Source organism: Crocuta crocuta, unplaced genomic scaffold, assembly GCF_008692635.1.
Source record: "Crocuta crocuta isolate KB4526 unplaced genomic scaffold, BGI_CrCroc_1.0 scaffold636, whole genome shotgun sequence".
Taxonomy (NCBI): domain Eukaryota; kingdom Metazoa; phylum Chordata; class Mammalia; order Carnivora; family Hyaenidae; genus Crocuta; species Crocuta crocuta.
In genome coordinates this window covers 1603959-1616892 of record NW_027530380.1, presented here as the reverse complement: position 1 = coordinate 1616892, position 12934 = coordinate 1603959, and the positions used below count along the sequence as shown (strand labels likewise).

Below are 12934 nucleotides of genomic sequence, written 5' to 3'. Positions count from 1 at the left end.
GAGGGGCGCTTTCTGCTTTCTAGAACTCCATGGTCTTCTCCCTCGGTGCTGAGTGAGAGCCGCCCTGGATGCCGGCTGTTCCTGCTACTTTGGGGCCAGTCAGGACGTTTGCCTCGCATTCGGCTTGGTTACCTCACAGCGCAGAGGGGCCCCCCGCAGAGTGACACCGCACGCCCCTGTTTCTAGGCACTTCGCTCCCTGCCCCTTCTGGTGCCGCAGCTCCTGGCACACCAAGTGAGCAGCCAGCCGTACTGAGTCCAGCGCGTCCCCGTCTGGGACTTGTCTGACACAGCCCGCCTGACTTCCCTGGGTGCCTGAGTCCGGTCCCTGGTGCTCCAGGGGTCTGGGTGCCCGCTGGAGGAGGGAGCAGGGCGAGCAGCCGTCCAGCAGCCCGTCCGTCCTTACATCCCGTTTCCAGGCCGCTTGGAAACTTGCCTGGGGGTGTGGGGTGACCAGGTCTGCTGCTCGCAGAATAAGCTTGTTGTTCTTAATCAAGGTGGGGGCCACGAAGGCTCAGTTTACTCCCAAGATCAAGGGGAGTCTGGTGGTCTTTTTTGTACATTAATCAGACATCGTTATTTCCCAACATTTTCGAGTGACCCTGGTATTTTTTTCTTCTTTATAATATTTTTGAGTCAGCTTAGAAAATGAAATTCCCAGAGATGTGTACCTCTTTTACAGTTTGGCGAGGTATATCGAGACCGCCCTGGCCCTCCCAACTCAAGATCTAACCCTTCATTATTTCAGGGAGAGGAATGAAAATTTCCTGTATTCCTATAAATATTTCTAGATATTAGAGGCTAAATAACAGTTCTGATTTTCTTGTGATGTACTTTTTTTGAGTTAAAGAATATCCAGGATGCTTTATATACATAAGAATAACATGCTGTCTCGAGTATGCGTACGTTTCAGGAGAAGGGAGAACGTGGCCCATGTAAGCTCTCCTCACCGACCCCACGCTGGCCCTGTGTGGAAAAGGGGGTTAACTGTTGACTTTGGCTGTGGAAGGAGATGGGGTTGGGGGTGGGCAGCGTGGTTATTTTAGTACCAAGAGAGAAACATTGAATTGTAATTGTAGTAACACGACCGTCCTGTCCAGTACAGCAACCACCGGCCACATGGGAGTCTTGAGCATGAGATGTGGCCATGCCAAGTAGGGATGTGCTGTGAGTATAAAACACACTCAGATTTTGAGGGCTTAATGATGATAGAATTGTACGTTGAAATAATAACGCTTGGATGTGTGAGGTTAAATAAAATATACTTTTAAAATTAACAGAGCCAGTTTGTTTTACTGTTTTTGATGTGGCTACTAGAAAATGTAAACTTCCATGTGTCTCCCATTGCGGCACATGTGCCATGTGTGCCATTTCTAGTCGCCAGGACCCCTGGCGCCGGCCCCACAGCCCTGGGCCCAGGGCCTCCGGGAGGGGTGCAGTAGGGAGGCCTGGGGAGCACCGGGGTTTGCACTCCCGACAGCATGTCCTTGCGTGCCTTCGCTTGAGGCTGTGACGATAAGTGTGTAGGACAGATGTTCCCTTCACGGCACCTACAAAGATAAAGAAGAACATGCATGACACCTCTTGTTTATAGACTGTTTCCTGTGTGTTGTGTTGGACGTAAGCGGCTGCTGCTGCTTCTCCCTTTGGAGAACACTCGGTGTGTTAAGGTGACTTGTGACCGCAGGGGTCTGGGGCATGTCTGGTGCAGGACTGGAGGGCGTTGGCAAATACTCATTTCAGAACGTGGAATCTTGGCGATTCCGGTGGGGCCAGTGATGAAATGGTGTAGACAGAGGTGGATTCATGTATATGCAGCCCACGCGATCCACTCCCCTCCAGCCCCCGCCAGAAGTGTTTGCTGAGATGCTCAGCTGCTCTTTATAAGCTTTGAATCCCTTTTTGAGTCTTCGAACGTTTTGCCCTGGGCCCAGCCAGCCCGGGGTGCAGGTACGCCACAGGTGGCGGTGGTGGCTGTGGGGTTTGTGGAGTGTACCGCCTGTCCTACTGGATAGGGCCTTGCTAAATTCAAGTACGGTTCATAGGATAGGAGATTTCTGAATTGTAAATTCATTAGAGCTCTTCTTTGTCATTCCCTCAGTTTACCGCGGTCGTCGGTGGGCAGGAAGGATGCTCGGCAGTTTCTCCCTTCAGAGTGCCACTGGTTTATCTTTCCCCACGTTTATCGTGTCATTCTTTCTGGGCTTCTGTTAGAAAGTGATATGACACGTTACACTCTGCGTCTGTCGTGTCCAGAGAAAACCCACTGGTATCAGCTTGTCCACAGGGAGTTTCTGAAGTAAACAACACAGCCACGTGTTTGCCTGGCAGGCCTTTTTCTTGTCTCTCACGGTTATGGGATTGTTTTGAATATGCTTATTGCAGTTGGTTGCAAATGATCAGCAGTAGTTTAAACCTGGGGTGGCAGCGGCATCTGGGGACTTGCTAGAGGTGCAGAATCGCTGGCCTGATCCCGGGTCTCCTGAATCTGAATCTGAGACTGCGTTTTAACAAGACCCTGGGTGTCCGCGGCGCCCGTGAGAACTCGGGAAGCTCTGGTGGAAACGGCGCAGACCTCAGAGGCGGGTGTGTTGTTGGCGGGAGCTTCCATTTGCCGACGGGCCTGCGTGGGCTCCAGCCCCCGAAGCAGGCCTTTGTCCTCGGCTCCTCACAGCCCAGTTGTGTGGTGAGGACATGGAGATTGGAGGGAGGTCGCTTTCCAAGGCTTCGGGGCAGCCGCAGCCGAGCGGGCAGTGGGGTCCAGGTCCGCTTAGATGCTTCAGGGTCCCAACGAGGCTTGGGAGGAAGTGCTGTTTATTTGGTGAAAGCAAGTGGTTCACGGCAGTTTATGCAAACCACATTTGAGCCCCTATTGAATATATTCTGCCCGCGGCACCCTGGAAAATTCTACAGGTCTGATGTGCTTGTCATGCCTCTTAAAAATGATTTGACCTTGGGGCGCCTGGGTGGCTTAGTTGGTTAAGCGTCCGACTTTCGCTTAGGTCATGATCTCGCGGTTCGTGGGTTCGAGCCTCGCGTCGGGCTCTGTGCTGACTGCCAGCTCAGAGCCTGGAGCCTGTTTCGGTCTGTGACTCCCCCTCTCTCTGACCCTCCCCTGCTCACGCTGTCTCTCTCTCTCTCTCCTAGAAATAAATAAAACATTTTAAAAAAAAATTATTTGACCACATCACCGTACTGGTTCCTGTGTCACAGACAGGGTGACACCTTTTCTCCCAGGAACAGAGTGTCCCTGCTAACTTAACTGCTTTGAAGTAAAGGTGCTGTGGCCCAGCTTCTGCTTCTAGAAAGGAAAGTTATTTTGGTAATTACAGAGGACCTTTAATTAAAGTGGTTATCTGAGATGAATGGGTTTATGGATCTTTGGTCCTATTTTGTGCCTGTAAGATGGTACTTTTCACTTGGGTTATAAGTTCCAGGGAGGTAGAGCAGCAGAGGCCACATGTGGCAAGTGACAGGTGACTCCCCAGTGATCGGCCAAACTAACCTTCAGTTCTTGGGGAGAAAGCCCTGCTTTCCACCTACTTAATCCAACTTCTAAAACAACTCTAGGAATTTGAAGAAAGATGACAGGTAGTTTGGTTTTATTTACCATTCCCTTCTTTGTCTTGTTGATAGAAAAGCCCATGATTTGGTTTTACTCTGAGATATGTGTGTTGTCGCCCCCCCGCCCCGCTTTTTAAGTTTTTTTAAAGTTTTTTAATGTTTTATTTATTTTTGAGAGAGAGATAGAGACAGCATGAGCAGGGAAGGGTCAGAGAGAGAGGGAGACACAGAATCTGAAGACAGGCTCCAGGCTCTGAGCTGGCTGTCAGCACACAACCCGACGCGGGGCTCGAACCTATGAACTGTGAGATCATGACCTGAGCCGAAGTCGGACACTTACGCGACTGAGCCACCCAGGTGCCCCAGGGTTTATTTTTGAGAGAGAGAATATGTGTGTGCAAGCATGAGTGAGAGAGGGACAGAAGATCCAAAGTGGGTTCTCTGCTGACAGCAGAGAGCCTGATGCGGGGCTTGAACTCAAACCAACAGTGAGATCATGACCTGAGCTGAAGTCAGATACTTAGCTGACTGAGCCACCCAGGTGCCCCAGAAATTGTATTCCCTTTTATCCCTAAATCCTAGTAAGGATTTTAAAGTCTGTGTATGTTCACTAGAAATTAGCTGTTGAAGTGCAGGCTCCTTTCAGTTTTTCTGAGTATCTTAGTTGTGTTTTTGAAAGGACTCTGTTTTATCACAGGGCCCTGGCAGTTGAACTTTGTAACTGTTTGTTCATATGTAGCTTGTTTCTACCTCAAGGGCACAGATAGAACTAATTTGCTGGTGCCATTCATTTCCAGTCAGTTTGCTGCCTGACCAAAAGATAATATACATAATGTTTGCTTAAGAAGGCTACTGTAGTTTTGTTTTATTTTTAAGTTTGTAGCATCCCCAGTTTAAGGAAAATGCACTGTGGAAATACATATTTCAAAGTGTTCAGATTTTGAAAATGCTCTATAATTCCAGATGGTGGAAAACGAAGGGACTTAGGCATTTTAAAACAGTTGCTTAAGCATTCCTGTTGTCTTGCTTAAATAAGTATAAGAAAACAAGAAGTCACAGACTCGGGGATGAGAGGGCTGGCCAGTCAGGGAGGGCACAGCGCCGGCGCACACAGACCAAGGGTGTCCTGGTGCATCGGAACAGCCAGGGCAGGCTCCGAGGCTGGCGGGCACCTGCCTCCCGCGTGGGGCCCTGGGGATGGAGGAGGCGTATTCCACCTTTTGGCTTTGCTGTCCCTTAGAGCCTTTCTTGTCTTTAGCACGCAGCCAGATGCAGAGGAGAGTGCACGGGGACTTCTGTGGCTTAGGGCACGTCAGGGAGGACGTCCTGTGCGAGAAGTCAGGGAAGGAAGGATGTTGGGCCTCTGGAAAGTCTGGCCCAGCAGTGTGTGACTGCACCCCGCTGCATGGGCTGCCAGGGCCCGGGGTAGACGTCCACGCGGGCTCGGAGACGGTGGAGAGGGAAGTTAGCGGTAGCGGGAACCTGATTTCCTCCTGAGCAAGGGATGCTGCTCTTCCTCTGTAAAGGACCAGGAAGTGAATATTTTAGGCCTTGCGGCCACATTTGGTCTCTGCCACACAGTCTTCTCTTTTCCTAAAACAGCCCTTTAAAAATATCTCAACCGTTCTTAGCAGGCAGGCCGTGGGCTGTAATTCTCCAATTCTGCTCTTATTTCATCATGACAAATTATCAGTCCTCTTTATAAATCCAGTATTTTATGAGTTACCTTTATAAAGTTGAAATTCAGGGAGTCAGTTTTTACTTGGATTAGGTGCATGTAATTCTATTCTGACCCATAATTAAGGAGTATGACTTTATCTGTAGTCTGTGGACATGGAGAGTTTCCACCTGGTGGGTGTGAGTGTATATCTTGTATATAATCACCCAGTTGTAAGGTCTTGATAATTAGCTTTGCTTTTTTGTGATTGATTTCTTAGTATTCTTTGTTATATGTAGCCTTTCTATATGGGATTACAAAAAATAAAAAGCACATACTACTTGAAATGAGAACTCATTTTTAAAAAAGACTTCAGGCTAAATGAGTGACCGTGTCCAGTGTTCTGACTTCAGGTGGAGAGACTGTTCTGTTTGTTAGATTATCAGAAATTTGCTTTACAGACCAAAATAAGCACAAACTAATCTGATGTCAGTGGAGCGTTGGAAAGGATTTGAATACACCTGCTAGCTTTTCAGTCAGTGACTTCGCTAAAGTATTTATAAGTAAAATGAGTTCTTCTTTTGATTTGTAGACTTCCCAGGATCGAAATTTCCATGATTAGCTCTGAGGACATGGATGATTACTTTTTTGGTCTTCTCTAAGGTGCCTTTGCTCTGAACGAGAGCTCCACTCCATTATCCGTCCTAAGTGCCTGTGTCTCCCTTCCAGAACAGTGCAGATTAATAGGTGCTGGGAGCTGGGACACGGCCTGGGGCTTGGGTGCTGAGGCTGTGCAAGAACACAGCCATCTTCGTGCTCATACACTTCAGTACAAAGTAGGATGCGGAGCGGTACAGTGTACGGTGCTCAGGATTTGTGGTTCAAACTGCCAGATGAATGAGCCACGTTGCTCCTGCAGAAGCCCGGCAGCCGGTGCCGACGGCGTTACCCTGGGGAGCGGCCTTTCTTTCCCCTTCGCAGTTGGCTTTTGCTGTCGTTTTGTCTTTTTTTTTCTTGTCCATTTTAGTAGGGTAAAATGGCATAATCACATCTCTTTTGTTTGCCATTTTCCACGGTCTGAAAACCAAAAAAGCGTTTATGGTTCTGTTGATTTCCACCATCTTTCCCCCCAGAGTCCCTTACTAGGGACAGATCACTTTTGCCCCTGTTGGCTGAGCCCTGAAAGCAGGCTGCTCTCCTGTTTCTGTCCTTCACCCGCAAGGGTTCCAGTCACAGAGAGCCCCCTGCTGCCCCCGGTCCTAAAGTGAGGTCGGTCACTGGCCGGTGGGTGCAGCTTGGGGACAGCTGGGACCATGCTGGGAGCTGTGAGTGATGCTGCCTTTTTAGTGTGTCCTGTGACAAATTCTGTACGTAATCGGAGGCAGCTGTGCCTTCTTCTCATGCCGTCCCCCAAGCTTCGTGTGACCGTGTCCCCGTGCAGGTGCCTCACCGCCGGTCTGGTTTCCGTGAGCGGTCACGGTAGCTCCTGTGCCCTCACTGTGTCTTCCCGGTGCTGCCGACTGAGGTGAGCTTCTCTGCCTTGTGAGATGTGAAGATGTTTTTTTAAGCAGGAACGACTTTTATAACGTCAAAAATTTGTAATATTCCTTGCAACCTGTTCCCTTAAGGAGTCCTTTTTTTTTTTTTTTAAGATTCCTTAAAACTGCTTAAATTTTAAACTCCGTGATCATCTACTTAATAGTCAAGTCACGTGAAGTGGGCGTACCTTCACATGTCCCTGAGTAACCTGCCGCGGTGCCTGGATCGATCAGCATGACTGGCTGTGTAATAAAATTTGCCCTCTGTGATCTCAGATTTAAAAAATATTTTGGACAGATGTTCATGAAAATACTAAATCGGTATATTCCTACCCGATCTTCTAATATGGATGATTTAGCAAAAATAAATAGTTCTCAGAATGTTATGTGTGCCATACATAGGTTATGACCTTTGCAGCTTCCTTCCTTCTACGTGGGCTCTTCCAGCACAGACAGGATTTTACACGAGCCCACGTGGCTGTTAACGTGCTCTTCCGTGATCACGATAACGGGGGCCACTGCACTGGGTGTGGGCAGAAGAGCTGTGGTTGAGCTGTAGGTTTCACTTGGCAGGGGGTGGGGGTGGGGGGTGTTATAGGACATTGTGTCTCACCGAACCCCGGCTCAGGATTTCTGCAGTGAGCATCTTGGACCGACAAGAGTGACTCTTGAGTAGTCCTAACCCTGATCAGGACTTTTGTTAGATGCTGTCATCTTGTCATGTGTTGCTCAAAAGTGGCATTTGAGAGTGTGTTGTGGCAGCTGCAGATTACATAGTGACTCTGTGTTTCCTGTTTCCAGTTGTGACCAGTGAGGACCTTGTGTAACTCTGCAGATGGCCGTGTTCTTGCTATTGCGGCGGGGTGGGAGGAAGGGGAGGGGGTGTGTGTGGCACTGTTAATGTCAGATGGGCTTCCTGATAGCTGAGGATGAGTGGTCTCCCCAGTTCCTGAAGGACTAGCTTCCACTTGTTTCGTTGCTTTGTGAAGAATGGATGGCACCGATCTGATCATTTTAGGACTCTCACGCCTGAGCTGTGAAAAGTGCTGTCTGAGGCTGAAAGTGCTGCTTAGTGGTGGCTATTTACGTTAATTCTTTCAGATTCCGAAGAATATGGTCAAGTACGAGTCACTTGTTGCTGGAAGATAGGACCTCGGTGTCAGATGTGTGCTTCACCTGTAGGAAAGGGTTTGCTTTCTTCCTTTCCCAGTGTCACATTCTTAGCAAAGTGAGGAATGGCTTAATTTTATAGGTTGACATCATCCCAAGCTTTAGAGCTCTTTCAGCATTTTTAAATAAAAATTTTTTGTTATCAGTAAAAATATTTTCTTTTCTGAGAAGGAAAAGCCCTGCGAATTTTACTTAGACAGTGTTTTATAGGCTCAATATGAAACTGACTGTACTTATGTGATGCAAGTTAGCATTTTAGACTGTGAAACTAGGCTGAAATTTGAAAAGTTAATATGTGAAGTTGAAATTTTATTTGAAATACTCTCTGCGTTTTGTTTAGACCAGCATGTTTTGGAAATTTGATCTTCATTCATCATCCCACATAGACACACTTCTAGAAAGAGAAGATGTAACACTGAAGGAGTTAATGGATGAGGAAGATGTTTTACAGGAATGTAAAGCTCAGAACCGCAAACTTATAGAGTTTCTGTTAAAAGCAGAATGTCTCGAAGATTTAGTCTCATTCATTATAGAAGAACCACCTCAAGACATGGATGAAAAGATCAGATACAAGTAAGAAAATTCAATCTTCTCTTGAGGGTGGGACTGAGTGAAGTGGGGGTAGAATCTTGCTCTCTTTGTCCAGCAGCTCCCCAGGGCCGTCGGGGACCGTTTAGACTGTTAAGATGGTCAAGAGTGACAGACTACACAGAGCACGCAATCCATTCTAGAACCAAGTCCAGCGAAATCACAGGGTTTTTAAAATGAGTGTTCTAAATTGCAGTCAGAAGGCTTTGTGGAAGGCAGCGCGCTTTATAAACAGTGATGGAGTTTCTTAAAATAGTAAGACGGTTCAAGTAAGTATTTTCTCTTCTTTGCACATAGGAAGCTAGAGAGTGCGTGACTGCCCAAGCTCCCATGCAAGTCCAAGCCAGAGCTTGGGTTATGAGGACCGTTACTGATACAGTAAATTCTGACCTCCGTTAACTTCAGGGAACGGGGTGAGCATGAGCAGAGCTAAATTTAAACAGCAGGCACCTTGGGTCACTGTGGCCAGGTGACAGCCCCAACACTAGTTTCATCTGCTTATGCAGAACAGTAGTGCACTGGGGTTCTTTATCCCCGGCTTCTGCCTGCACTTGGACCACACAGTCCTGAAAACCTGGTAAGCACCCTACGTGTATTTCAAGTCCCTAGGTCTCAGGGATCCGTCCTTCCATATCCAACTGTATTGAAAGGTTTGACTCTCCCTCCCCCTTCCCCGATCCCCATCTCCACCCCATCCCCCAAAATAGGACAGATTCGGGAACAAAAAGTCATTGATTATGCATTAAATAAACTTAATGGAATAGGAAGAATTAAGGCTTTTAGTAGATTCTTCTTTGCCCTTTCTCCCCCAGTCTGTTCTTCTTTTCAGATATCTTTTTATTTCTTTCTGGGGAGAATTTTGCTGTCAGAGAAATAATACTTATTAATGCCTTCAAGTTGCTAGTGACTTGGACCTTCAAGGAGGTGAGGTTATGTTCTCTCCTGGCCATTAAGAGTGACAGCTAGCATTAGTGACAGCCTCTACTCAGATCCGTGCCCTGAAAAGGAAGAGGAGAGAAATTTCGCAGCAGGATTACTAGCATACTCCCCTCCCCCTCCCCCGCAGATGGGAGGGATTCCCTTCATGGTGACCCCACAGGGTGGGTGGTGACCCCGCAGGGGGGGTGGATGGGAGGGATTCCCTTCACAGTGACCCCGCAGGGTGGGCTCAGCTTGTCGTGGGGAGCCAGTGCTCTGCGGGCTTTGCACCCAGCCCTCCTGGAAGTGGGGGTCGACCTCCCCTCTTAGAGCACTTGAGCCAGAGGGGAGGGCTTACCCTTCTGGGTGGATTTCCTCACCTGCTGAACAAAGCTGATAACCTGTGTAACTGGGAAGAGTAGGTACAGCACATCTTCTGGAAGGTGCTTATTTTACCACAAAGTAGTCTTGGCCTCTGTGGTATCGTCATGCCAGCGTTTGCTTCTGTTACCTTTGAGGTTGTGAGAGCAGGTGTGCTTCCCCGGACACGTGGCCTTCTGGCTGGCACCATTTTGAGGGAGTGTGACTTGAGCTGGGCAGAGGAGTTCCCTGCTCTAGTTCTGGCCTGGGTGGAGCCACCGGCTGTGTGTAAGATACGTGGTACACACAGCTAGATACCCAGAGGGTATTTCTGATGGGATCGGAAAGCTTTTGGGGGTTAAGGTTGATGTAGAGTCATCTCAGGAAATTTAGACCAGTGTATTATAGAGTCTGTGTGATGGAGTGACTGCTGTGTTTTGTGAACCTCATAACTATTAGTTACACATGGGGATTGAACTCATCACTGTTCTCAGTCGATGATCATATACGAGGTATTAAAGGTATGTCATTTTGCACTAACCTTTTTAATCTTAATGACAGATACTTCCAGTCTAAACTATTTAGCAGAAATTTGATCTAACAGAACTTGAAGGCTCGGTTCTTAAATGGTATAATGACTCCTAAAACTGAGGTGCTGTTGTTTGGGTCAGGGTTCCTACAGAGGGACTGTGGAGGGGCTGGGGGCAGGCGGGGACCAGGAGGGGCTGGGAAACCAAGCTTCAGGAAGGAGAGATGGGACAGGTGGGTCTGGGGCCGCTGCTCCCGGGCCACGTGGCCATTGGGGTCCACGCCACAGAGCATGTGGGCCCCAGCAGCGCGCGTTGCCTGGAGTGGTGGAGGTGAGAGCCTGGCCGGAAGCTCTCCGAGGAAGAACTGGGAGCAAAGCCGAGTCAGCTCTTTCAAGTAGTTTCCCTGAAAAGGAGCAGAGAGAGAAAGTGGTCGTGCAGGCAGGTGGGAGCCAGGGGAGATGTGGTGGTGTTTTCATCCCTGGTGGAAGAGGTAGTGGGGTGTCCGTGCGCTGGCGAGGGCCGTGCGCAGTACGGTGGGAAGTGACGGAGCAGAGGGAGGGAGCCGTCCGGGGACGTGTTGTGCCTAAGTAGGCGGGGGGCCCTGGGATCCGAAGGACCGGGGGAGAGGGCTTCAGGAGCTGGGTCGGCTCTGTGGATGGGGGGAGGGAGGAGCCCAGGTGCGGGTTGGGGTGTAGCTACAGAGGAATGGAGGGTCAGAGCCTGCGGCAGGGAGGGGGGTGGTGTTTACCGCAGGATGGAAAGGAGGAGGTCTTTGGGGGTTTTAGAAGCTTGTTTAATGTTTGAGAGAGAGAAGGAGGGGGAGAGAGAGGAGCCCCAGTCTGTCCAGAACCAGGACTTGGAGCCTTTTGTATGGTGCCCAGGCCCATGTGTGTGCTTCTTTATCTAGGCCATATGTCTCAGTCACTGTGCAAAAATAGGTAAAAAATTTATTGAAAACAGTTTGTAAGTGCCCGTGGCCTCTCCTGGACCTCGAGTGTCAGAATTCGGAGAACACCCCCTACGTGTTTGGTTTGCTGCTGTGGTTGAGGCCACTGCCTTTTACCAGTCCCTTATTTGCCAGCAGTTTCAAATGGGGGCCCCCACCCCTGCGGCAGCATTTTGGAAGTTTTATAAAGTAGAAAATAAAGAGGAGTAAAAAAGAGCTGGCTTTTATTTACTCCAGGCCCCTCCTCAGTATTTTGTACGTGGTATCCTTCCCCGTGACATAAATGCTGTTGTCTTAGGGTTGCAGACTTGGAAACGCAGGCCAGTGAGGTTAAGTCACTTGCCCAAGGTCACACAGCTCGTAGGTGGCAGAAACGGAGTCTGAACCTAGGTGGTGTGACTCTGGAAGCCACACCTGCACCCACTGTGTAATCCTGTCCCTGGCACGAGGGTGACATGACGTTGTGGCGTCTTTGAGCCCATGTGCTCCATAGAGTAAGAGAGAGCAGAGCGCCTCCGATGCGGTTGAGCCACAGAGCATAGCCGTTTGATAATACGATCTCGATGCCCACACACCTTCCAGTTCTGTTGTCTTTCTTTTCCCTACAAGGGTTCCTCTGGGGACATTCTCGTTCTGCTCCATCTTCCGACCGCACTCCAGCCGCTCTCAGAGGTTGCGGCTTCCTGGTCTGCCGGGGCCTCGCAGCACGCGGCGCCTCCGGGGCTGGGGTCTGTGTCCTGGACTGCGGTCCTCGCCTCTCTCTTGTCCTGCAGCTGCTCGTGGCTGTTCTGTCACCTCCCCGTCCTAGTCAGCCTTTGACTTGCTGCTCCAGATGCCTGGTTGGTTCTGGCTCCTGGCTGCTTCATGGGCAGGAAGTGAGAGCAGAGAAGTGAGCTTGTGGGTGGAGTGGCCTCGGAGTCTCCGTTTGCTGCCATTGAAACCAGACGAGAAACTGTGGTACAAGGAGCGGGCGGAGCAGGTGGATCAGCTGTCTGGTTTTCAGAGAGCGAGAGCTCTAGTAGACAGAGGCAAGCGTGCTTTAGGGGTGCAGTGTATCTGGGGCTGTGGGGTCTGCAGGGAGGGCTGTGCCCCCCGCCAGTGAGGTCTGACGGGGGCCTGATCTGGAAACCTGTGGGAGGCTGCCTTACAGAGCTCATTTCTTTTTTTTTTTTTTAAATGTTTTATTTATTTCTAGGAGAGAAAGAGAGACAGCGTGAGCAGGGGAGGGTCAGAGAGAGAGGGAGTCACAGACTGAAACAGGCTCCAGGCTCTGAGCTGGCAGTCAGCACAGAGCTCGACGCGGGGCTCCAACCCACGAACCGCGAGATCATGACCTAAGCGAAAGTCGGACGCCCAACCGACTAAGCCACCCAGGCGCCCCCAGAGCTCGTTTCTGTCTACAGCTTCCCCACGCGGGTGGCTCAGGCCGACCTCCTGCTCTCCGCTTCCCTGTGTTAGAAGACTCAGTCTCCTGCGACGTAAGACAGGCTGAGCTTGATGAGCCCCCCATCCCCACCCCAAACCGCTTCCAGCACCAATTGCACCCCGTGTGAAGATGGATGTGGCGGGGCTCGGAACCTGACTGTGTCCTGAGCACCTCCCGGGGGCGGCCGTGTGCAGGGCAGTTTCCTGGAAACCAGCGCCCCTCATGGTTGTTCTACAGG

The 12934-nt window shown here is 49.8% G+C and overlaps 1 protein-coding gene across 15 annotated transcripts in view; it reads left to right on the top strand.

Annotated features, from left to right (window-relative positions):
- The window catches only part of PPP6R3 (protein phosphatase 6 regulatory subunit 3), a 91422-nt gene that overhangs the window by 12373 nt on the left and 66115 nt on the right, over window positions 1–12934 (top strand). For 13 of the 15 annotated variants that reach the window (XM_077766538.1, XM_077766536.1, XM_077766534.1 and 10 more), the window contains exon 2: window positions 8269–8501. The exons of the other annotated variants lie outside the window; for them this stretch is intronic. In XM_077766538.1, coding sequence (XP_077622664.1) covers window positions 8275–8501 — 227 coding nt within the window. In that variant the 5' untranslated portion in view covers window positions 8269–8274. The remainder of the gene's footprint in view (window positions 1–8268; window positions 8502–12934) is intronic. 15 annotated transcript variants of the gene reach the window in all.